Source organism: Barbus barbus, assembly GCF_936440315.1.
Source record: "Barbus barbus genome assembly, chromosome: 42".
In the NCBI taxonomy this organism is placed as follows: Eukaryota; Metazoa; Chordata; class Actinopteri; order Cypriniformes; family Cyprinidae; genus Barbus; species Barbus barbus.
In genome coordinates this window covers 5,751,236-5,778,315 of record NC_136720.1, presented here as the reverse complement: position 1 = coordinate 5,778,315, position 27,080 = coordinate 5,751,236, and the positions used below count along the sequence as shown (strand labels likewise).

Sequence of the window (27,080 nt, the reverse complement as noted above, 5' to 3'; positions counted from 1 at the left end):
CTTTGTTTTTCCTTGATAACTTGGCTGGAAAATCTGTGGAATTCTGCAGAATTGATCTATTTGAAGTAAAATGTGTAAAAGCTCGAAGTACTCTTAACACCATAAGTGTTCTTTTGCTCAATATTTTTTTTACCGTGTGAGATTTCAAACTCAATTGTGTGGTGAATGTGTCTTACTTGTTTGTCCCTCAGCAGTGATGTCCTTGCTTTTGGCAGTGCCGCTAACTGTCTGAACATGTGCTTTGTACCACCTTCCTGGAGTTAAATTTTTAAACAGGTGGTGGTTGTTAGTAGCGGGCACAGATGCGCTGGCGATAACTCTTTCGCTCTCATCTAGTAACTGTAGACTGTAACCATCATAAACTCCCACAGCTGCCGTCCAGCTCACTAACAGATTGTGTGTGCTGAGTTCATTATCTACCCGTAGGTTGCTGACTGTGGAGGGGTCTGAAACACACACAAGCACACATTAGACTGTGGTCTCTTTTTTCAAGCTCTTCTTGTCTTCCTGAGACAATATTATTGTATTTCTATCATGACAACCCTTAGAAGATTTTAGCATGGTAATTGATTTGAAAATGTTAATGTATTTGGTCTTGGCAGAATAGATCTGCTACGCTGCTTCTGTTGGTTATTGCTGTAGTTGTAGATTATTGCTGCTGCTGCTGTTGCAAAGCAAGTACAGGAACTTGCTATTGCTAATGCAGAGCACGAATTCCAAGTATGGGTCACCATACTTGGCCGTATGTCACGTCACTTTCACTTTTATTGCCGATGCATACGGCGATACAGTGCTGTGAATATTTAAGACATACTGCTGCTGCATAAATAGCATATAAAATAAGCCGTAGCAGATCTACACAGGTGGAGCTGGGGAAGATGAAGGGTTTCAGACATAGGCGGAGCGTGTGTAAGGCTGGGTAAAGCTTAGCCTTCCCCTGGCCATGGGGACTTGGGGCAAAAATGCCCATGCACAAACAAATTAAATCTATTATGTCTGTTGCTAAGTGAAAATGAATAAACAGTGTCGATTGTGGCATTAAATTAATATATGTTCATGTTCAAGTCAAGTCTGCTTTATTGTCAATTCTTCCACATGTAAATACTTACAGAGAATTGAAATTGCGTTACACTCAGAACCTTGGTGCATTTAAAACACTGACAGTAGACATTCAAATACAGATAAATACAGTTTAAACATATGTACATACAACTATACAGATATACAAATGAGAACATTGTAGAAAAATAAAGAAAGAGATAAAGTGGCATAAGGCACATTGCAAATAGAGTGCAAACCAGTTAATTAAAACAAAACTGTGCAGATATATGTGTATATGTATAGAGTGTATATATATATATAGTGCAAGAGGAGCTTATCAGTCTGAGGACATTGTAGAAAAATAAAAAAAGAGATAAATACTTTAGATATATGTGTAGTGCAAGAAGAGCTTATCAGTCAAGTGACAAGAGAACAGTCTTTTTTATCAGACTATCCGAAGAGGTAGTTTGCAGTTAATGCTGGATGAGGTAGTGATCAGTCCAATTCTGCACAAGTGACAGGTGCTGGTCACAGTTTTTAAGGTGGGGGTCCAGGGGATGTGGGGAGCCGGGGGGGGGGGGGGGGGGGGGAGTTCAGTGTTCAGTGTTTCATGGGGTAAAAGAGGGGAGGGGGGGACGGGAGGGAGTTCAGCTTCCTGACAGCCTGATGTATGAAGCTATCTTTCAGTCTGCTGGTCCTCGCCTGGAGACTCCGCAGTCTCCTCCCTGATGGCAGCAGACTGAAGAAGCTGTGTGTCGGGTGGGTGGGATCACCTGCAATGCGGAGGGCTGTAAATGTCCTGGAGGGAGGGGAGAGAGACACCAACGATCTTCTCAGCTGCTCTCCCTATGCGTTGAAGTGACTTGCGGCAGGATGCGTTGCAAGCGCCATACCACACAGTGATGCAGCTAGTTAGGATGCTCTCGATGGTGCCTCTGTAGAAGGTGCACATGATGGGGGCCGGGGCTCTGGCTCTTCTATGTTGCACCGTAATTCAATTTAGGCGTTTTTACAGTGTTGCGCATTTTAACCAATCGCACACAATTCTGTTGAGTTTAGGAATGCAATGGCCAATCAGAGGCATTCAGATGAGCCATCACTAAAACTCATCAGTTCTGTTGAGTGCACGAGCGTTCTCTGACAGAATTCCGGACTCTTGCGAATTCTCTCATCATAAACAGCAAGCGCAGATGTACGTACAATGTAAGCAAGAGATTCATTTCACAGTCAGCTTCAGTGATTATAACAATAGTTTTTTTTTAGAGTGCTTAAACTCGCAATAGATCAAAGTTAGTGATAATATCACTTTCTATATATAATTTATTCACTGTTTGAATAACCATGGAAAGGAAACGTTATATAATTATCAATTTCTAATGTTTTTATTATACTGTAATCACGTTAAATACAAATTCAGTTCTTGCCTAAAAAGACAGGTTTATGATGTTTAATACAATTGGCTGCTTTTAGCCTTACCCTAGAGTTGGTTCACCCTCCGCCTATGGTTTCAGAGGAACTCTGAAAGCTCATTGGCTGTGTATGCAAAATTAACCAATCAACTTGTGCCAAGTCATTTAACGCTGTGAATATCATCAGTTACGTTAAGAACCCATCAGCTTGTGCCATCTAGTGTTTCATGAAAGAACCTTGCATTAATCAAATTCATGAAGTATCATATTTCCATTAGAAAATCTAGTTCTGACTTGTAAATTACAGTTAATATGTGTATTTCATACCTGTTCTGCCACTAGTTGTACTGTTGTTTGTCTGCGTTCCACTGACCGACTGCACAGTAACTGAGTACAGTTGTCCAGGTACCAGGTTGTGAAATTCTGTCTGTGTGATGTGCTTAGGAACTTGTCTGATGTCCTGGACATGCGTCCCATGAAACAGATACACTGAGTAAAAGTCCAAATCTCCATCACCAGGGGACCAAGAGCTACTAAGACTGCTGTCTGCAGTGCCAGCGCCAAGACAGAGATCCTGAACCTGACTGGGTACTGGGTGGTAAAATGAGAAAAAAGACACAGCTGTTACACAAAAGATATCATCAAACTGTGATGATGATAACAATACATTTGGATTCAAATCCTGTCAAGTTTCACATCTAATTTATCACATTAAATCAGTTAAAATTTAGCACAAGTGATTAAAAAAAGTAAAATAAAAAATAATATTGTACCTCATAAACCACTACTTGATGCAGTGATAAAATAATTAGCTTCATTGTAAAAATTTTATTTAAAGAGGAATTTCACAAAAATATACCCAGGTTGTTTTTTGTTCTACGTTTTGCTCCAAAGTCAAAAGAAAAGTATTTCTTTGAAAACTGTATATATTTAATGGTATATATTGTCTTTAAAAAGATAATGTGTCATTACTCAGCTCAAGTCAGTTCATTGTTGGTTCTGTTGAGATAGGTTTGCACAGTTAATGGTGATAATGATTTCTGCTTCTCTCAGTTTATTAAGAATAATAGTCTGCAACATTTGCAACACTATTATAGTTATTTCTTACTCAAGAAGCCATTTCACTTGGATATACCTCACAATAGGGGAGAAAAGACAATTGCAGTTTTCATTTATTTTCAACTTTTTCATAAAAATCACACACATTTCCCCTATATTCTCCTTACTGTAATGCATAATAATGCATAAGACCATTATTATAATACTGTATAATATCATCATTACTAAACAAATTACTGCATTGTGATTATTTCAACATACATTTATTGCAATACAACAATATTAATATAATGTGTGGGAATATATATATATATATACTTGAATCCATGAAAATTATGTCTGAATGCCAATGCAAAACTAATTTTGTTCATTTTTTATGGGAAATGTAATTTCTTATTCTTTTCTTTTGATTTTGGAGCAAAATAATTATTGACAAATTTACTAATTCACAAGGTTATTATCAAGTACTTTTCCTCAGCAACACAATTATTATTATACATGAACAATAAAAATATTTCCACTGTAAAATCTTACCTGTGCGGCCCTCGAGGATCTCTGCACGCTGGTATGACCCGCTGTGAGTAGACAGAACAATCTTGTAGAGCCGACCAGGTGTGAGCGCGGAGAACAGGTGTTCCCTAACTGTGCTGCTCAGTTTTACAGCTGGTGACACCTGTGTGTCATTGAAGAGAATCTGAACCTCATAGTTATCAACATCTCCTGGAGCAGATGTCCAGTTCACCCTCAGAAAACTGGTTCCATACGCTGTTAGGGACAAATTACCCACAGCACCTGGGACTGAAACACACAAGGGTGAAATATGATTTTTATTGTAGTCCACAGATTTTTACTCATACTAGAAAAAAAAAAATCATGAAATGTAAAATCAAAATGTCTTTGATATTTACACATATTGTCAAGAATCTGGTCCATGCTCTCCCGGTCAACCACCACTAGAGGTCACCCGTTCACCACATTGACTTCACTCACAACACACTGGACTCCATTTCCCACAATCCTTTGCACTGACGACACGCACACCTGTTCACTATCTCGCCCACACCTGATCACAATTTCACAATCACCATCACTCATTATTTAAGTCTGGGACTTGCTCTTGCTCATGGCCGAGTATTGTTAGCCTGTCTACTCTACGAAGCGTTTTCCGGTCATAGTTTTCCTGGTTCTGATTCCTGCCTGGTTTCCTGGTTTATTCTCTCTGCCTTGCCCCCTGGATATTGTACGCTATCGTCGACCCACGCTTGCTCCACGGATTGCTCTGTCTTGCCTCTGCCATACCTGTTTGCTGTCTCTCGACCCTGCCTGTATGACCACGTCTTTTAATAAAGCTTCGCAAATGGATCCGCACGTCTCACGTCTCGTCACTCCCGTAACACATATACAGTATATTTTCCTTAATTTTATTTAAATGCAAAAGCGTATACCCACGTTATCATAGAGAACTTAAAATAATAATAAAAAAATTTACAATGACTTTTTACTTTTCATTCATTCATTCAGAGAACACCAATTGGACCCAGTTAAGTGCCTGATTGGTTTGGTGTTAGAGTTCATTCAAGATCGCTTTTCTGCTGGGATATCCCCTCCACTTGAAAGGTTTACATGACAGGCATCTTTAGGTGGTGATTCATTGGGGAGATACCCTCTATTATCTTGTTTCCTTGTAGAAAGATGTGGCTAAGGCCTGCAATTCATTCAAGAGTTCTGGGGTTGGATTTGGCCATTGTTTTGGTGGGTTTGTTTATGGCACCCTTCAAGCCTACTGAGTCAGCTTCAGAGAAATTTCTGACTTCCTTGCAATCACCTCTCTAAAAAGGGTAGGAGATCTGCAGGCCCTGTCTGATGCCTCTTCCTGCCTAGAGTTTGCTCCTGGGATGGTGAAAGCTCTTCTTCACCCTAAACAAGGTAATGTGCCTAAGGTGCCTACCAATGTAGCACGCTCTATTGTTTTATCTCCTCCCTTTCAGACAGATCAGGAGGAGCTCAATTTGATTTGCCCCTTTACAGCAATTGATTCTTACGTCCACCACTCTTTCTAGTGGTGTAAATTGGACCAGTTGTTGGTCTGCTTTAGTTCACCCAGATGGGGATTCTCAGTCTCTAAGCAAAGAAAAACATAGTGGATTGTAAAGGCTTGTAAGAGCCCACTGTACGAAGAGTATGGCTGCATCTAAGGCATTGTTATTGGGGGTTTCCCTTCACAATGTTTGTGATATGGCCTCTCCACACACCTTTAGATTTTATTGCCGCAATATAGAGTCCATGCCATCATCTCAAGTGCTTGCTGCTTAAACTTTGTGCTCAATATGACTCTGGATGCTGTGTCAACTTGTCATACTTTCGGCATGCCTGAGATTGTCACCCATTATGGGATGACGCTTCACCAATGACACTGACCAAAGACAAGACTAATTCATCACTATATGTATGGGGCACAGTAAAGGGCAAATTAATTGACCCTTAATTTGACATTGATTTCAAAGTTAAGTGTTGTTCACACTGACAGTGTTTTGCAGTGCCTTAAAAGGTGATTTAAAGCTCCTGATTAAAGCTTTAATACAGCATGGCAACTGCATACACGTCCATTTTTAACGCTTCTCATAGACTAATTCATCACTATATGTATGGGGCACAGTAAAGGGCAAATTAATTGACCCTTAATTTGACATTGATTTCAAAGTTAAGTGTTGTTCACACTGACAGTGTTTTGCAGTGCCTTAAAAGGTGATTTAAAGCTCCTGATTAAAGCTTTAATACAGCATGGCAACTGCATACACGTCCATTTTTAACGCTTCTCATAGCTATGTGAAAAATATCTGTCTGTCTACACATAAAGTGTATAATTGGAACAGTTCATTGTTGAAGCTGAGCTGATGATCTGAATGAGAGAGAGAGAGAGAAAGAGAGAGAGAGAGAGAGATGTAGAGCACGTGCAGAGCAGGGGATGCAAGGAACAGGATTAAGAACCGCTGCTTTAGAACATTGATTCTGAAACTTGTGAATCCATTAGAATCATTAGAAGACAGGATCGCGATTCATATGTGAATAGATTTTTATGCACCCCTAGTTTTGGCGGCAAGGCAACAACACTTCCTCTTCTCTAAAGCAGCGTAGCATGGCCCCGCCCCCTTTGTTGCATGTACCCAGGGGCGGGGTTTATCAGGGGTTATGACGTCACAAACCCGGGAAGTAGCTTGTTGTAGGCATTTTTGTAGGCATTAAACTGCCATAATTTTGCAAATATCTCTGTTTGCTTTGAACTTTCAGCATTGCAACTTTGCAGATATTATGCTCAAACAGCAACACTACACACTAACGTTAAAATTTTTTAATTGCAATCAACCACCCCTTTAATACTTATTTTTAATGAGAGATTGTGACAATATCAGTGTATTCCCCTTGATAATGGGAAAAACAGATGCTAAAGCATGATGTCACTCACATGTTCGGCCATGTATAGAGACAGTATAGTTGTACTGGCCACTCCAGGTGCTGATGGTCACAGTGTAGAGACGTCCTGGAACCAGGTCATTGAACTCACATTCCCTTTGTGTCCTCTTGAGCTTCTGATTTTGAAGACGTGTGCCGTTATACTCGATCGCCACTTCGTAATAGTCATAATCCCCAGATGCATGATTCCAGTAAACCTTTAGAAAGTCATCTCTGGCTGAGTGGATGGCAGTGGGGTTTTGGACTGTGGACGGCTCTGAAAGAGGAAATTGGGGTTTTATTATTCTCAAATTATCATGAATATAATGTAACATTAAATAACAACACATTATACTTTAATCATTGGGAAAAAAAGACTGATAAATATGGAAACCTCCCAAAAGCTATAAACTTATCAAGTGCCCTAAAATAAAATACTTGTAATAAGACAATTAATGCCCCTTCAGTTCTTAGTAGCCTAGTGTAAAGGTAATATTAAAATGTAGAAGAAAAATATATTAGTTGAATTATAAAAGAACAAAATCATTTTATTGATTTATTTAATTACTGTAATGATCTAATGGAAAACAGTGATATGAAAAAAATTTCAGAATCTTTCGATTTTGCTATGAAATTTCCGATATATACAGATGATGCTATTATTATTGCTTACGTGTTCTCTCCTGTACAAGCGTTTGGTTTCTGTAACTGCCGCTGTGTGTGGTAATTGAGATGGTGTACAGTCGGCCAGAAACCAGACTCTTGAACACACACTCTGTAGTTGCTTTAGATGCAGTGAGAGTGTATACGATCTTCTCCTGGTCCTTTAGCATCACTATGTAATTGTCTACATCTCCTTCTGCTGCCTTCCATGACACATTCAGAAAATCTGGACCACTGTTAGTTACGGTAATGTCAGAAACAGCAGCGGGCACTAAAAACAAAAGAGAGAAGGATACAGTATGTCAAGAATAGTAATAATCATTAGGTTAGTCAAATAAAGGTGCTCGATGCTGTTTGAAATGCTTAAACTTCTCAGAATTTCTTTTCTTTTTCAAACAGAAAGTTCAATGTCAGGACAATGATCCCAAACACACCAGCCTCTGAATGGCTCAAGAAAAACAAAATTAAGGTTTTGGAGCGGCCAAGTCAAAGTCCAGGCTTAAATCCGACTGAGATGCTGTGGCATGACCTTTCATGCTTGAAAACCCTCCAATGTGGCTGAATTAAAACAATTTTGCAAAGAAGAGTGGGCCAAAATTCCTCCACAGCGCTGTTACAGACTCATTGCCTGGTATCGCAAACGCTTGATTGCAGTTGTTGCTGCCAAGGGTGGCACAACCAGTTATTAGATTTAGGGGGCAATTACTTTTTCACGTAGGGACAGGCAGGTTTGGACAGCTTTTTTCCTTTAATAAATGAAATCATTATTTCAAAACTGCATTTTGTATTTACTCGTGTTATCTTTGTGTAATATTAAAATTTGTTTGATGATCTGAATCATTAAAGTGTGACAAATATGCAAAAAATTTAAAAAAAGGAAGGGAGCAAAAAAAAAATTCACACCACTGTAGAGTGTTACACTTTTAGAGAAATCAACTTATTATTGGCTTACTTATAGCTGACTCTGTGTGTTAAATCGGAAAATGAGAAAATATTGTAACATTAAAAATTATGCATTATATGCTTAATCAATTAAAAGGCTTTGGCTTTTATGCAGAGCTTCCTGAAATTCCATAAATCCCCTTTGTATGTTAATTGTTTGCATTTCTGTTGTGAATTTAATCTGTGGGAAAATAGTTACGGGGAAATATAAGATCTATATTAGTTTATTAATAGAATCTTTTACATAATCTGAACTATATATATATATACATACATACATATACATGTTTTTGTCACGTGGGTCAATATATTTAGGTCTTCAAAGTTTAGGATTATAATATAACATCGAAACAATTATGATAACATGCAACAAATTATATATTATATTTTTATGAATGCATTGGAATCTCTATATAAAACAGTATAGGCTTAAAAGAACATGTCAATAGCTAGGAAGACATGAAGTCCTGCATAGCAAGAGAGTAAGAGTGCATAACAATGGAAAGTGCATATCATGATTTTGTTAAACACTTATTTCATCGGGGTTAATGTTACCTGTACGGCATTCGGCCTCAGCGAGTTTGGAAGTCTGTGATCCGCTGACAGTGGTAACTAATAATTTGTGTAAAGCACCGGGTCTGAGGAAGGGAAGCAGGGTGGAGGTTGTGTTTGCTGAAACAGAAACGTTGTGCACCGTCTGTCCGATCCATAACAGAACTAAGTTGTAGAAATCCAGATCTCCAGATGGTTTCTCCCAGCTTGCATTCAGACTATCTAATTTTCCCTTGTTACTTAGTTTCAGGTGATTCACCTTTAAAGGCACTGAGAACACATCATTTGATTACAATCAGATTCTTTAAACATGTAATTTCATATAATAATTTAACATACTTCTCTGTTAATATTAGTTAATGCATTGATTTTTTTTAAGTTCAAATGACAAATGTTGCTGTTAATTGTTTAACTGATGTTAGTTCGTAATGTATTAATTTGCTGAACAGCTAAAATGTAAAAGTGTAAACAAATAGAATGTAGAAATGAATATGAACCAACATCACATAATTCTGAAGTGCTGTTCATTGTTGTTTTTCAATTAGATAGTTCACTAATTAGAAAATGGCACTATAAGCTTACATGTTCTTCCCTTTACTGTAGCAGAACTACGCAGGTGCTTTGTGATAGTGGTTACAGTAATGTCGTACAGGCGACCAGGCGTGAGGACGTTAAACGTGCACTCTCTCATGTCACGACTCAAGGTTCGTGTCTGAATAGCTGTAGATGTGTTGCTTTGAAAAAGCTGTACGATGTAGCCATCGCGGGATGATGAACCAGAGGGGTGAGTCCACAGAGCACTTAGGGAGGTCTCGTCTGAATGACGGATGTGCAGTTGAGATACTGGCAGAAGACCTGAAAAGAAATAGACCAGTACCAAAAGAAATATGTTACAAAACCCCAACTACAGTTGGAAATAATGTTGTGTTAGGAACAAAATACAACAGTATTATAAAAAAAAAGAAAAAGAGGTTAGAGGGCATTTTTTGGGATTTAAAGTAAAAAATAGTGAAGGTTATGTTATAAACCACTTAATTTTAAGGTTAACTTATGTTGTCATGGAGACAAAATTGTATAATTGAATATAACTTTACCCAGAGTGTTGTTTTCACAGAAAAATCATGTTAACATGCATACTGTTTGTGTTTTGTGGCTACACTAAGGAAGAAGAACGATTCAACATTCTGCTAACATTACTAGTACTGAACCTAGAATATTAACTACATATTAATTTTATGTGTTGGAGTCACAGGACAATAAAGCATAGCATACTACATTTACTGTTGTTTAAAATAGCAGATTGCTTAGTCTACACATTATACAGTGTACTATGGTTCCACTTCAAACATAGCTCAAAATCCTATTCAACCAAATGTTTGGCATGAAAATCCTTGACAACGTTTTTGTTTTGTTTTTAAATGGAGAAGGGTTGTGGCCAATCATTCCACTCTTAAAAATCTGAGACAATTATTGGCTGTTGTGGTTCCATAAAGAACATTTAACATGCTTGGGACCTTTCCATTGGGCAGTAGGTTCTTTAGATTATTAAAATAGTGCTTTCAAGAACTGCTAACTGAGAGGTGTCTTGTAGAAACCAAAATTATGCCATATGCACGATTACTTCCTGGTTTTAGATAAGCCAGCTCAGTCATTTCCAGTCAATTGTACTGTGCTGTACGAGGCACACTCTTTGCTTAGTTTCTGTACAAAATCCATTCACAATTTGAAGAAAATTTTTATTTATCTAAGAGGACCAAACATCCACGCATACCATTTCAGGAATGACAAACGTGGCTGTTAAATATTACGCAGGTAAATCTGCTAAATTGTTACTATTACTATGATTGACACTGATAATGGAAGACAAGCCAACGTCAAAATATAGCTCTGCATTAAGTGATTCAGACTAAATGTCTCGACAAGAACAAGGCAGGAGAGGTTTCTGTAGGGGTCCCTACCTATATAAACCACAACATTAAATCAGCTTTACCGGAAGTTTAAGAGCTGGATTATTTTTATGCGGAAGTTCTAAAGAGCACTGCGTACATAAGGTCAATTGTGCATATGGCATCGCTGCGAAAACCTCTCTTTGGTCCCTTTTTTTCAAGACCGTACTATAGTAATAACTGTCTATATTATGGAATATATGTGCATGTAGTGTTAATCAAAACAATTCTGTCATTAACTGCAACAAATGCTTTTCGTCATTTTGACGGTAAACAAATATTTTATTTCCATGCTTTAGAAACATTCCTGTAAAAACTGCTAGGGACTACATGTGAAAAAAGGGGGAAATGTGAAAACAATCTAGGAAAGAAAGACAAGTGAGTATTTGGGAAGAAATATGAAAGATTCTCATTGCATTTCAGTGAACTATTCATAATACATAGCAGTGGTTCCCAACCACATTCTTGGAGTACCAATAACACTCCTTAATTAAACACACCTGATTCAACTCATCAGCTAATTAGTGGAGACCCCAACTCTTGAAATGGGTGTCAGACTAAGCTTAAACTGGAGAACAGATCACAAGAATGCAGTGGCTGTTGTCTTTTTCATATTTGAAATGCGAAAAAGAAAATAATCAGAACAAACAGAACACAGCAGACTGAAAAGAGCTCTTGCCGCAAATATTCTTGTGATACCCAGTGTCAAATAAAAATTTGTTACATTATTTTCCTGATTAGAAAAATGTGGTCCTGAAATTCAGGCACAGGCACTTTTAAAAGCTTGTGCACAAGTATAGCCATTTTAAAATGAATTATAATGAATAGAGAACTATTTCAAAAACAGGTCAAATGTAGTGATGCAAAGTCCGATTAATTTCCGCAAACCGGTTCTTTTCAGACAGTTCGGCTCATTGAGCAATTCAAAAAGCCGATTGTCGGCTCTTAACGTTATCAAACAATGACGTCACTATGCATTTATTTTTTAACAACTATGTTGCATGTTGCATCAAGGAAACATTCGAATAAAGTCATTTGTGTCAACACATATTGAAACATTCAAATAAAAAGTTATTTTTGTAAACGCATATTGCTGATTATTGCTAATAATGTTTGTGGTCACAGTTTCATTCGCGGATCCTTTATGGCAGATACGACTGAATAATATTGATTAGCCTACTATAGGATTCCTAAAGGTTTCGCACCTTCAGCACACATTACAGACACTGATGCACAAACACAGATATGTTCTATATATCCTAAGTATAAAGAAAGAATAAACCAGTCTGATAAACTCATTGATTTACGTTAAACCACTTAAATATAATCTGCATGCACAATAAACCATACCAAATCTCAGGTGTTTCCATGTTTAAATAAAAACTCAGCTTTTTAATAAAACAAAGCATATCTCCGGTATCCTTCGTTTTGTTTGTTACAAAGAAACTTTGCGCATCAGGCTCGTTCAAGTCCGCGGTGATACACACGTAGTGTCAGCAACTCACTCATCAGAATCTTTGGTAATCCTCGACAAACTTCGACAGTTGGTTGAACCGGTTCTTATTGAGTTGGACGTGCTACTTTGGCTGTGCGTATTGCGTCATCAACCCGGAACTAAAATTTGATTCAGTTCAATTTGTGAACTGGCTCAAAAGAACAGAACATCACTAGTAAAATGTGTCTTCAATTAATTTGAGATTATTTATAATTATTTAGAGCAGCAATTCACAACTACATTCCTGAGGAACCACTGCTCTGCACATCTGCTTATCTGACAGATGTAGTTCAGTCCATGGAGTTCTCTTAATAAGCCGATGATATGAATCAGCTGCGTTAAATAAGGAAGACATACAAAATGTGATGGCACTCCAAGACTGGAGTTGAGAACGACAAATTCAGAGTATTAACACATGGTTACCTATTTCCTCCTCGTAATAGACTGTATTAGCCAGGCCTCCATTCTCTACACTGACCGCCATGCTGTACACTCTGCCAGGCTGTAGATTTAACGATGACAAGAGTATTTCCTTTGCCATTCTGTCCACAGTTTGGTTAGCAAGGATTTCACTTCCATTTGAAAGCACCACACGGATGTGCTCCCATTCTCCAGAAGGAGGCGTCCAAGTAATCTTTAGTGCGCCACGATCAGACAGGTTCTCCATCATCAGATCTGACACCTTTCCTGGTTCTAATAGGGAAAACACAATGGGCCTCAATCATGAAACATGAGCAGAACAAATTTTTTTGTAAACAAACAAAGTTTTGTGTAAATCATTTGTAAAGCCGCTCTGACGTAAACTTTCGAATTCATGAAAATGTTCGTATTTTCAAAATGTTAGTTGGTACAAACAAAATGTACACGTGTAAAACATTCTGTGTTCTTTTTGGCAAACTGATGAGACTGAATTTTGATGCACTGCCATTATAATATTTCACAAGTTAATTTTACACTTATAAATAGTTGATAAGTGTAAAACTCAGTGCTCGTCACTGTTACTATTTACCCATTTACCCCAAATACAGGAGGAGCAGGACAAATACCAACCAACCATCCTTCTGCCTACAACAATGGAAGTCAATATTACTGGTTACTGCTTTTTTATATTTAGTCAGATTCTTAAAAATGAGATACAAGTAATATGTTGCCGCCATGGATATTCCACATAATAAGCAACTAAAGCGTCTCAGCTGGAAAAACGCTGTGCCGCCAAAGCATTCTCAAGCGCCACCAGCTGGTCGTTTTAAGAAGAGCGTCTGACATTTTTTCAGCTGGCTAAAAACTCTTTGGTTGACACACGTTATTGAACATTTATTGTTAGGCATATGGCCTATTAGTCTTTATTGCATTTATGCAGTATACTGGAGCCAAACCTGAGAAAGTAGACCAGAATATTCCACTGTGTTCCTGGACACGCTGTAATTCATAGGCGGGGATTATGCTAATTGTGAATGAGCATGTACGAGTGCCCTATTTATGAATCATTGTAATTCATTAACCTACACATGCTTAACTATAAAATCGGACGTTTACAAAGCATTTGTGAATTCGGAGGAGAGTTTTCGGGAAGGTCCGTTTTACGCGATTCAAGTTTCATGAATGAGGCCCAATGTTAATGCCCAATTCAAATAGTAAAAACTATCAATTAAAAGTATTAAGTACAAAATAATGAATTCAATTTAACAGCAGCATTCTAGAAATTGATTCTTATTCAAACTTCTAAAGTTATTCAGTCGAAAGCACTGATTGATTTTCCCTTTTTTTAATTAATATTAAATAGACAGCAACAGGTACCATATTAGGCTCCTGTAAATATAATACACAGATGTTACACATGCGACTACTTTATAACCTGCGGTGTTAATTGAACCTTGTGTGTTTTTGGCAGTGTTTTGCTCTGAGTGCTCTGAGAAAACCGTATTTTGTATATTTACCATATGTTTTTGCATGGAATAATGAATTATCTTTTGGGTATTTTGAGCTGAAACTTCACAGATACATTCTAGGGACACCTGAGAATTATATTACATCTTGTAAAAGGTCACAGAGGCCAGTGTTTAAGGCTACGTCCACATGAAGCCAGATTTCTCCGTATCCAATCTTTTTTTTTGCCTCAAATTCCGTAAACACGGAGTCGTCTCAGGAAATATCTGCGTCCACACGGAATCACTGAAACCGACTGAAAACGATGTAGTACACATGCCAGACCAATATGTGGCGCTGTAATTCTGCCACAGAGATACACAAAAAAACAGAGAAGAAGACTTGGACCATGTGCGTAAACCTTGCGCGCTGAATACAAACTAACACACAAAGCAGACGATTTTGCTTTAATAAAAGTTAATGAGCTCAGTGGGTTCTGCAGCACGAACACAGGCACGTAGTCTGACATTGTTGTTGTTGTTGTTGTCGCTGTTATGTGACGTAGCGGTGTCTGATTAGGGGCGAGACGTGGGCTGATGACGTCATCGTTTCAGAAAATATACGGATTCGCCGTCCACACGAAAACGTGAAAACGGCGTTTTCAAATTTATCCACCCTGGGACCCGGTTTCAAAAATGATCGGTTTCACTCTTCGAAAACGGCGGATTCGTGTGGACGAAACGCCTATACGGTAAAAAATGTATGCGTATACAGCGAAAAGTGTCTTCGTGTGGACGGGGCCTAATAGTCTTCTAAGGCCCCGTCCACACGAAGACGCGTTTTGCTGTATACGCATACATTTTTTACCGTATAGGCGTTTCGTTTCCTGAGACGACTCCGTGTTTACGGAATTTGAAGCAAAAAAAAAGATCGGATAGGGAGAAATCTGGGACCACATGAGAATCAACATTAAGAAAGCAATCTGACCGAATGCATTTTCCCCAAAATGAACTTATATTTATGAATAAGTCACTATTGAAAAAAAGTGTCTTAGAGCACTTACAGCATAAAACTGCACTCCTAATAAGTTGTTAAGTAACTTGTACTTACCAGTTTTTACTGTGATCCATGTCTGATTAGAAAGGGTTCCACTCCTGGTGCTGACTGACACCTGGTAAGTCTTTCCAGGACTCAGACTGTCAAACACTACATCTGTATTATTAGGGGACATGGCTTTCTCAATAGAGTTTGAACCAGGTAATGTCATATTAACAAGGTAACTGTCCACATCACCAGAGGCTTTATCCCACAGAACTCTGAGGGTTTTCTGGTCGCCATTGTTCTCCACTCTGAGGTTAGAGACAGCAGCTGGTACTGTAAAGGTAGAGGGAGAGGTCAGTTACATTTCTTGCTAAAGGTATTATAATGTCTATGTAAGTCTGAGAGAGAGAGGTTTTATCTTCATAATGTTTCGTCAAAATGTAATAACTTTTTAAAATATATAATTCAGTTAAATTCATGTTTACTTGTATAGCATTTTCCACAAAAGAGACAATAATGGGATTGTTTTCAAAAGCGTGCACTTTGAAACCTGTTTTTGAAAGATTTAATTTTCTGGCCCCCAAAACACGATTGATGTGTAAATAAATGGCCAAAATGTTTTCCGTTTTTTGTTGAAAACGGTGTTGTGTATATGCTCCCTGAGATGTGTTGTGTGGTGTACGATTTTACTTTTGTGTAGAAGTGTGTAAAATATTACTTTTGTTAACTAATGCTTCTTGTGTGAAGTTGTACGTTATTCATGGTATCAGTCACTGGTTGTGTTGACTGAGCAATTGAGTGACATTAACAGGCATTTATTTGGTTTTATTCAACTCAAAAATATGTTGAATAGCTGAACCTGACCGCATTAGATCTATAGCACGGTATAGAAACAGATTGTGTCAAAGTGGCTTTGATAAGCCAAATAAATGGAATCAAGTTAAGTATATTTGAGAATTTGCTGTCAAGATCTCAAAGAGTGATAATGAACATAGCCGATCAAACAAAACGGCACAAAAATTCAATGAATGTAGGAATTTATAATCAATGCAGAGTTTTATGATTGATGACGTAACTTGACATAACACAAGGAAACAAAGGTGACCTTTCAGCGCTCAAAACAGGAAAGGGTGTTAACATGTCTGCCTAAAATATAGCAGAGTAAATCATACAGGCACAGATATATGATCACAGCCACAAACACACACACACATTTATAAAAGAGTGCTGAAAGAAGCAACATTTTAGTGTCTGTATTGTCAAATCTGTTCATTTATTTCAATTATCACTTGACGATCCAATGCAAAATACCTGTTTGTGCTTGTCTAGACACTGAATTCTGTAGCTCTCCAACCTCTGTAATGACAGTGATATTGTAGAGTCGTCCAGGAACCAGCCCTTTTATTGTGTACGAGATGGTCATGCTAACAACTGTTGCATTCCAGATCGAACCCATACCACTGCTGTCTATAAGCATGATCCGATATCGCTCTGTTTTGCCTGGACCAGGCTGCCATGAAACTTCCAAGCTGTTTGTATCTCCAGCAACCCAAAGATTTTCCACTGCTGAAGGCCCTAATCAAAAGACATATAGAAATCCTATCAATAGTGTGGAATATTAAAAAAAATAATATATATATATAAAAAATATAATAAAGTTTATATATATAATGTGTGTTTGTATGTGTGTTTTAGATGTGCGTGTGTGTATATAAGATGCATTTAAATTTAAGCAGTGATCGCTTCGGTTTTGTAGCTTCTGACAGACGTATCATAACAATCCTTATGGTATGTGGTCTGTGAGAACTCTTACACAGAAACAAAAAGGTGTGGACACAATGTGTCCTGCTGTGAATTATTCTTATAGAAGGGAGCAGAATGTCTAACAACCTATGTGCAAACATGATAACGCTGATCTTTGCTTTTTAAAGAAAGCTCTTCCTAATGAGGCTTTGTTGAAAGGGTATTGTGAGGAAACAGGATAAGGCCGATAAGGCTGAAGGTCAAATTCAGGCAACCTCTTCTAATGACTTTTTTCTCTCTTTTTCTCCTTGAGACCCCGGTCATTGTTTATTTAACATTTTTTGATCATGTTAATTATCCAAGCTAACTAATAAAATGCAATATTCAATAACTAAAATACAAAATAAAAATAACTGGCCCTACATTATCTTTTGTTTTAATCACAGAAATCTGTACAGAAGGAGCCTCTAATATGCCTCTCAAATGCAATCATAAGTAACCTAAATATCCAAATACCTTTGAGGTCCACTGTACATGTTATATAAGCATACTGTAATCAGATCTCTGAGAGCTAACGAGTCTTTGTATATATTAGAACAAAAGAACAATGAGCCGGATGGGAGGGGGAGAACGAACTGAAAGAAATGACCCACAGTCAAACTCCTGTTTTGGAGTTTAGCCCAGTTGCATATACACAACACATTATCAGTACAAGCCAAGCTTTCCTCATATTTAGAGAAGCGTTTGACACTTGGCCATTTGGATTTGCACATAGAACTCTAGATTTACATAATCTGTGTTTTTCAAGTTCTTTCATATAGTTATTCCCATAAAGAGGATTTGAAGCACAAAAGTGTGTTCATATTATGAATATTCTGAATTTCCCAAATGGCTCAATGCAGACAGATGTGCCAAGTCATTTTTGTAATCTTCATGTAATCTTGTAGATGAACAAAATGTCATAAATGTTTTTTTTTTCTTTTTTTGGGTTTTTATTATTATTATTTTTTTTCTGCAATACTTGCAAAAGCCAATAAATCCTACCTTTTTTTTGTTTGTTTGTTTTTTGAGGGAAACGGTGATGTAAACTTCCAAAATATTATCACTGCAGCTTTTATTACGCATTTTATAAGGCTCCTGTGTCTTATATTCTATAGTTAAACAATTATTTTAAGTAAAAATGTTATAAAATGTATCAATTAAATAAAAATATTACAACAAATATGGACGCAAAATGACTTTAAAATCATACAGCCATATTATCTTTGCAAGCACAGAATGTTTTAGTTAAATTTATCTTTTTTATTTATATATTTATCATCAAACAAACAATGAATGAATGAAAAAATAAATATTGCATAACCACTTGTTTAAAACTGGGTGGGATTTTTTGGAATGGCTAACTGTGAGTAAATAATATGAGGTCACATTTTTGTGCCAGCCAAATAGCGCATTAGAAAAATGTTGAAGAGATAGCTTGTGTTTAGCTTTATTATTGCTGCTGTTGTTGTTGTTTAAAGTCATTTTAATGTAATCACTTTCTGACAGCATAGATTATGTTGGGTCAGTGTTTAAATTTAATGGCAGCTGACAAAAAAAGTGCAATAATAATGATGTTAGAAATCTAAACTACAATGAAGAAGGCTTCAAAAAAAGTTAAAACAGCAATTTACAGTCGACATTGCTGTGTATTTGTTTCACCGCATCTCGGTAACCACTTTAAAGTATTATCACTAAGTAAAATAGCAGCTAACATCTATTTGAGGAATCATTAATGTCTGGAGAATAAACGCTGTGAGTTACACATGCTCAAGTTTAGAGATTTATCCAGCGAGACTGAACACAATACAAATAATACAAAGTTCAATATTAAAAAGCAGAATGCTTACTAGTAGGCAGGGAGACAGTATGTTGAGTCTGTTGTTTTTCATCCACTTTTGATATTATATCCAGGTGATGCCACGTTCCAGGATCTAAATTCTCAGTTTTGCACTCAAAATGTGTCAAATGTTTCTGGTCTTGATGACAGTCTTTTGAGTCATTGTGTCTGTCCCTGACAGAAACTGTGTATTGGCATTTCACATCTTCATTATTCAGTGTGATGCATATTGAGTCTGTGGTAGAAATGGCCTTCACAACTTTAATGCTACATTCCTGTGTGTCTACTACCATGGTACTCTAAAAAAAAAAGAGTTAGAAACACCTTTACTGGACTGATAAAACAGCATACAGAAGTGCACATACAGAAAAGTATTTTTGTAAGTTGAAATCAAGTTTTTACAAGAAGTATTATTAGTTTTTTTATGTTTATTAAAACTTACCAATATCCCACATGCTACCCAAACAGCTACATAAATGGCTTTTCTTCTCAGCATTGTTATTTTTTTCTTTTCTTTTTTAGATGTTTTTAGTCAATGCACAGAAATCCAGTTGAAAAAGGCACATCGTTCCTTAGTATATATTCCAGAGAGTTCTTTTCTTCAAATCCAGTCTGGAGGACCTTTTGTGGGAACTGCTCACTTTCACTCATTAGCCCAAAACAATCAGGAAAGTGTGAAGGAAAACAATCCCGTCTCTAAAGGATATCCTCAATCAAACGTCTAGTGAAGCATTGCTTTTGGTAGTCCAGTGGAGACACGTTCCATAGTCTCTCTTTTGCCTGAAATACTCAAACTCTACTAGACTATCACAAAAATGAGCCAAAAATGTGTTTCTTCAGCATGCATGCTCCATCAAAAGCTTTAAGGTCATAAATGCCGGTGAACTGAAACTTTTGCTGAAACAATAGATGTCAATGACTTTCTGCTCCATGAACATTCAATACAGCCCAACCCCACTTCCTTCCTGTGTCCTTTTGCTCCTGCAGAAGGATGTGTTGAACAGAGAGATCTTCTACTAGTAATTGGCTTGTAAATGTTCTTGCATCACGAAAATTCCATAAAACAAAATGATTTCATTTTTAATATAACATTTGTATATTATAGATGTTTGAATGTAAAAGTAAAACACATGGAAACTGTTTTAGGAGACATGGGTCTAACATCAAGAACAATGCAGCAATGGCATATAAATGTTAATCCAGTGTATACATTTATAACGGATCCTTTGAAGGTTCAGTGCAGAGCTGCATATGAATTTACATCATCACTTGAGTGGACAAGCACCGATAAATCATCAACAACATGTGTCTGCCTGGTTCCACAAAGAAACTCCAAAGAGGAGAACGGAGGTGTCAATAAAATAGTAGGATCTAATTTGTAGCAACCTTTGTGTGTGCTTCAATATTTGTGTTGTGCTTTTCTTTTTCATTTTTTTTGTTCATTTATTATATACATCTGTCGTTTAATTAGATTCATCATACTACCCTCTGTCCCTCCAGTGGCACACCATCTTTTAGAAATCATTCTAATATGTTGATTTGCTGCTGAGGAAACATTTCTTATAGTTTTCAATGTTGAAAACAGTTGTGCCATGAGATACTACTATTCAAATGTTTGGTGTGTGTGTGTGTGTGTGTGTGTGTGTGTGCGTTTATGTGGTTTATGAGGACACAAATTTGTATAATGACATGGGTATGACAGAGGTATTACAATATGAAGGTGGTTTATGAGGACACTGCCTATGTCCCCGTAATTCAAAAGGCTTAAAAAACATACTAAATGGTGTTTTTTTGAAAATCTAAAAATGCACAAAGTCTCCTGTGAGGGCTAAGTTTAGGTGTAGGGTTGGTGTAGGGCAATAGCACACACAGTTTGTTCAGTATAAAAACCATTACGCCTATGGAGAGTCCACATAAACCACAAAAACCAACATATGTGTGTGTGTGTATAATATAATTGGAATTAAAACGATAAAAAGTGACAGTCAAATCATTTATAATGTTATAAAAGATTTTTACAAAGAATTCTGAAAAAAAAGTTTCCACAAAATATTAAGCAGCAAAAACTGTTTTTAGCATTGATAATAATCAGAGCCATCATTAATAACTAAGAACCAATAATAATTGAGCAGCAAATATTATAATTAAACATTAATAAATAATAAAGAACTGTAATGAATAATAATATGTTAAAGTTAAATAATGTTTATAAACAATAAAACATGAAATAAGTGAAATAATATTCAACAAGAATTACCTGGTGAACTCTATTTAAACAACTTTTTACACTATATATGTTACAGAACGGAGGACACAAAACGGTTAGCAGGTTCAGGTGAGTTTATTGAATGACTGAATGGCTGAGAGGTAAGCAGTGGTGATGAACCCGGGGTTGATATCCAGGAATTGACAGCGGTTCTCTTGATCTGTTACTTGCAGGTTCTCACAGGGAATCCAGGAGTGAACGTTGGCCACACACCCACACCGCAGCCGTTGAGACAGGAACACGGAGATCTTGGAGCAGACTTGGAACAGGATCCTGGGAACAGGTAATATTCACAATGACAGGTAAGTAGTATCACAGCAATAGTGCAAAGGCTTGTGAGCGCTCTGGAAGTCCTCTTCTCATGAACGAGTTCAGACATCTAGTGCTGGGTGGTGTGTGGCTTTATGCTAGGCGGTAATGAGGGACGTGATGCGGGACAGGTGAGTGTGATTAGAACTCAGGTGAATGTGATCGTTGTGATTGGGAGGTGGCAGAGCCTGGCATGTCTGTAACAATATACAATATACATTAAAATATATAATTTTTTTGGAAATGGTTCGCCGCATTTCCTCTAACCACTGTTCTTTTGTAACAGTCTCAGTCTGTGGGCAGTACACCCGGCCCCTGTACTGGCTATGTCCCGTTGCACTTGTTTTGAACTGCCCGCATTTCTTACAAGTGATTGCCTCTACAGTTTTCCTATATGGTCTCTTGGGCATGGTTTTGGGATTAGCAGTGCATCAGGCTGTGAGTTTACACAACTGTAGGTTGTAACAGTGCCATATTATTGGCATTCCCTGAACAATTTGCACTCCCTGGAACACTGGCAGATCCTGAAATGTTGTTACACCCTGAAACATCAGCACATCCTGGAAATCTGGTGCTGCTGGTATAAGTATGTTGGGTACCATCTGCACTGATGCTCCAGGTGCTGATAGCATAACCAACATAGGACTCTGTGCTGGTGCCTTGGGTCTTAGAGGGGGTCGTCCAGTAGAAGTCTGCCTCTGCTTTGCCTGACCTGCTGTACTCTCTGGTAGCTTGTACTGTGTCTGCTACCCTGGTTGTCCTGGCTCAGTCCGTTGGCGCTTGGCAGCCTGGAGAGGTTCCTGAGCTTCAGGGAGGGTCTGAGGCAACTGAATGCCCTGAAGCAGCACAGACAGCTCCTGCTTTTTCTGTCTGTCGTTGCACCACTGAATCAGGGTGTTCTGCACTGTAAAAAAATTGAAAAAGTACTGGCAACTCATTACCCGGACTCGTGAATAAAACATTGTGCTGTAACGGCCACCAGAAGTAGTCGGAGCAGAGATCAAGATATCGCATTATGCAAAGCGAAAATGTAAATAGACGGAAAAACACATGTGAATCACGGCTTACGGACAATTTCTGCTAAAATTACGGTCATACAACTGTTAATACATGGATATTTTTTACAGTGTGGTTAACCTCCACCAGCTGCATTGATGTACAAGTTGCTTTAGTTTTGATTAATCTGGAAGGATAAGATAACAATCTTGACAAGGTTTCCTTGTTTTAAGACCTGGGTGAAGAGTAAAAAAAGCCTGATGAAGATGGTCTCTACCAGATGGCAACAGTCAGGCCACTTATCAGGTGCACTGCTTCCACCCAGCACACATATGGTGGTGCTTTCAACTCCAGAAGTGCGAGTAGGCCTCTTTGGTTTTTTGAAGTGTCACTTCTGGTGTAAGATGCATACAGAAACTCAACTGAATTGACAGTGAACTGACTTTAACTGAAAAACTGACTGTTTAATGTTTACTATTGTCTTAGTTTTTCCCCCTGGTCATCCAGTTTCCACCAAAGAGCAACTATGGCGTTGGCTTCCTGGTTGGTTAGGCTGAGGGCTGTGTGACCCCGGAGATCTACCAGATATTAATAATCTGGGACATTTTGGTAGTCAACAGCCTTTTAAAAAAGGATGGTAGTCTCCTACCTCTATGTGTTCTCCTTCCACGTGGAGAGCCATCTCCTCCTTGGTAAGATGCTTGTTGACAACTTCATCTGTCAGAGCAGCCAGCACCTGGGATATCAACAGTTCTCTCTTTGCTTTGTAAAGCATAGAAACATCAGCTGCGTCCAAAAACTGCATAACAGCCATGACATGAAGATGGGATAAAGCTGACGGGCATTAGTTGAACTCCCCAAGGCAATCCTGTGTATAAAATGCCAGATGTCCAAGCATATCATAAGATCTGGGCAACATCTGAACCAGGTTTTTAGCTTGGTCTCGCCCACCTCGATGCAGCACCTATAGTCCAGCAGTGTTGGGAAGGTTACTTTGGAAATGTAATAGGTTACAGATTACAAGTTACCCTACTTAAAATGTAATAAGTAGTGTAACTTTTCAATTGCTTTATTAAAGTAATGTAACTGATTACTTTTTGATTACTTTTCTAAATTCCTAATGTTTTCAACTGTTAATCACTTTCAAACATGTAAAGCAGACAGGGTTAACTTTACAGTAACACTGATTACTGTCAGACTTTCGAAATCCTTCATCACTTGAATTAAGAGTATAATATTTTAAAGGAAACATTGGATGCCAAATATCTTCATTTGCATATAAATGTGTCTTGGTAGTGTGTGGATACAACCACCCTACAATGATAAAAATTTTAAAATGACCAAAAGCCCTTTTTTATCTCAATTATCAAGCCATTTTGATTTTGGAGTGAATAACCAGTGCTCTCTGCCACCTTCAGTACCATGACTGAGGTGAGACCCTTGAGCAAGAACCGAACCCCCAACTGCTCCCCAGGTGCCGCAGCAATATGGCTGCCCACTGCTTTGGGTGTGTGTTCACAGTGTGTGTGCACTTGGATGGGTTAAATGCAGAGCACAAATTCCGAGTATGGGTCACCATACTTGGCCACACATCACTTCACTTTCACAAAATTTGTTTATGTCTGGCTGCACAAATCAATTTGCTCCAGACTGTTTTCTGAATGAGGGACAATTCAAGGCAGATTTTGTTAAAAAGTTAAAACTCAAGGATAGAGCAGTACCCATTGTTCATGATCCAGCTGCACCTCCAGAAGAAGTAAGTTTCACATTTTATATATTTTATGATTATTTGCGAATTGCCTTTGCTCTTCCACAGAAGAGAGGGGCGGGGTGAGCAGAGCTCATTAGCATGTAAAGAGATATGCAGCGAAACAAGTTGCTGTGAACAGAGCTGTTTTTGACAAGGTGAAAGGGTGTTGTTTTTCACGAACACTGAGACCATTTCGAGAAGACCCTAAAGAATCATACCAACTTGTGGAGAATGGGTATCTGATGTCCCCTTTGAAGCACAGCCACCACAAAATCAGACTTACTAATAATTCTGGTGTTAAATACAGATTTAAAATCATAAGATATAGTTTAATAGCTATGATACTGTTTTTGACAACAAATCTTTGTATAGCTATGACGGGAAACACTGGAATCTAACATTGCCTTAGAAAACAAACTGTTAATCTTAAAAAAAAATAAAGCATATACATAAACCCATATAGGAAATATAAGAGTTATTGGATAAGCATGTTACAGTATAAACTTCTGAAACAATGGTGTTTCATATTTTACAGCAGTCACTGCAGAAATCAATTAAATCTGTATGTGGGAGTGTGTGTGAAGAAAAAATCAAATGTAACCCCCTTTGTAATATTTAACATTTTCATAAGTAACTGTAATTTAATTACACATTTTGTCTTAGTAACTATAACTAATTACAGTTACTTTTATTTTGTAATTAAATTACGTAATTCCATTACATGTAACTAGTTACTCCCCAACACTGTAGTCCAGATACAACACAGCAGTTTGATCCACACCAGCCTGCTGGTACCTTTTCACCAGACCATCTATGATCACATCCAGTGCTGCTCCTTCCTGGACTGTCAGTACACTTTTTGGATCACATATCACTTAATGTGCGGTTATGAGTATATCAGATGAGCACTTCCCTCCTCACTTAGTTCAGGGCACCAGTCAAGGACTTTACCTTGGCTATATGAGAACACTTCCGAAAGGGGGCTGGATCAACATTTTAGTCACTCAATCAAAACTCACTTTCGGACGTGCATGACAGATACTCCAACTTCAAATGAGCCAAAATACCAGTGGGGATGATCCTGTGATTCTGGTTTTGTATACTCATTCAGCGCTCTAGTTCCTCAAACAGTACACTGAACTGAGGAAACAGTTCCTACTCAGACTGAAGAGAGATGAGACGGTGACATTTGCATGTTGAAGAATTAAAGGGCAAAATTTACTTTTTTATGGTTTCTCATTGTTTATGTAAAAGGTGAGCTGATGAAGACAAGTTTATTCACTTTGTATGCTTTAGACATGTAAAACATCCACGTTTCACATCATTAGTGGGTGCTTTGATAATATGATTGAGTATATATTACATTATTGTGTGATAGCGTAAACGAACTAGTGAACTGAACCAGTTCATTGAAACGAACTGTCCAAAAGAACCAGTTCGCAGAAAAGAATCTTATTTCCCCATTGCCTGAGACTATGGATTACAGGTAGCTAATAATGCTGTAAATAATGTTAATTTTCTTGCATAGACTGATTGTTTTGCTTCATCACTCCTCAATATATCATCAAGAGCCATGGGTATTAATTTTTTGTTCCTTGATATCCTTTTTTATTCTCAAAAACATGCAGTCACTGACTTACATTAAATGAATCACAAAGGACCACAGTTTCAGATCTTGAGTTTCAAATCTTCTTTACTGTTCTACTCATGATAAACAGCCACCTACAACTTGGATGGGTTGAGGGTAAGTAAATTACAAGCAAATTTTCATTTTAGGGTGAACTATTAATATCTCATTCCCTGTTTATTTGGGAAACACAGAACAAAGGTGTGTCCTCTCAGAACTGTGTTCAATAAAGGTTGTTCACATTCACTCTCCTAACTTTTCAGTGTGTATCTATCTTGACAGAAGGACTGACCGATGCAAGTATGAATCCAATAAACCCAGATCCACTCTGAGAACCAACCAATTCTCTTCACCGTGAGCTTGCATTCATACCTGTTGGTGATTCCTTCATTTGTGACCATCTTCATTTGTGACCATCTCTAACCATTAGACCACGGGGAAGTCGTGGCCTAATGGTTAGAGAGTCGGACTTGTAATCCGAAGGTTGCGGGTTCGAGTCTCCGGCCGGCAGGGATTGTAGGTGGGGGGAGTGAATGTCCAGCGCTCTCTCCACCCTCAATACCACGACTGAGGTGCCCTTGAGCAAGGCACCGAACCCCCAACTGCTCCCCGGGCGCCGCAGCATAAATGGCTGCCCACTGCTCCGGGTGTGTGTTCACTGCTGTGTGTGTGTACGTTGGATGGGTTAAATGCAGAGCACAAATTCCGAGTATGGGTCTCCATACTTGGCTGAATGTCACAATAACCACAATATAATTAATTAATTAATTCAAAGTAATTATTTCAGCACTAATAAATCTTTCAATGAGTAACACTTGCTGTTTCTATAGTATTATATACTACATAACATTATTATATTATTTTCAAATTATTTTTTTAATTATTATTATTTTAAATTATTGTCCCTGGATCAGTAGGGTACTCTTGAAATAAAGTAGCGGTCGCTGGGGCAGATATTAAGTATCAATTCAATTCTACTTAAAAAGATGCAATCTAATCCTGTTTACATGAAATATGCCTGCTCCTGAGCAGGTTTAAGCTTAAAG

General features: G+C 37.8%; 1 protein-coding gene across 2 annotated transcripts in view; it reads right to left on the bottom strand.

Annotated features, from left to right (window-relative positions):
• Positions 1-20,036, bottom strand: part of LOC306861390 (receptor-type tyrosine-protein phosphatase beta-like) — a 29,509-nt gene extending 9,473 nt beyond the window's left edge. For both annotated transcript variants that reach the window (XR_013783469.1, XM_079403615.1), the window contains exons 1-12: positions 19,529-20,036; positions 19,097-19,385; positions 16,776-17,039; positions 15,534-15,797; positions 12,981-13,250; positions 9,699-9,971; positions 9,120-9,386; positions 7,633-7,893; positions 6,973-7,236; positions 4,044-4,307; positions 2,778-3,041; positions 177-446 (exon numbers count right to left, since the gene is read on the bottom strand). Coding sequence is in view for 1 of the 2 variants with exons in the window: in XM_079403615.1 (XP_079259741.1) it covers positions 177-446; positions 2,778-3,041; positions 4,044-4,307; positions 6,973-7,236; positions 7,633-7,893; positions 9,120-9,386; positions 9,699-9,971; positions 12,981-13,250; positions 15,534-15,797; positions 16,776-17,039; positions 19,097-19,385; positions 19,529-19,582 (3,004 nt within the window). In the remaining variant the exon portion in view is untranslated. The remainder of the gene's footprint in view (positions 1-176; positions 447-2,777; positions 3,042-4,043; positions 4,308-6,972; positions 7,237-7,632; positions 7,894-9,119; positions 9,387-9,698; positions 9,972-12,980; positions 13,251-15,533; positions 15,798-16,775; positions 17,040-19,096; positions 19,386-19,528) is intronic.
• Positions 20,037-27,080: the final 7,044 nt, after the last annotated feature.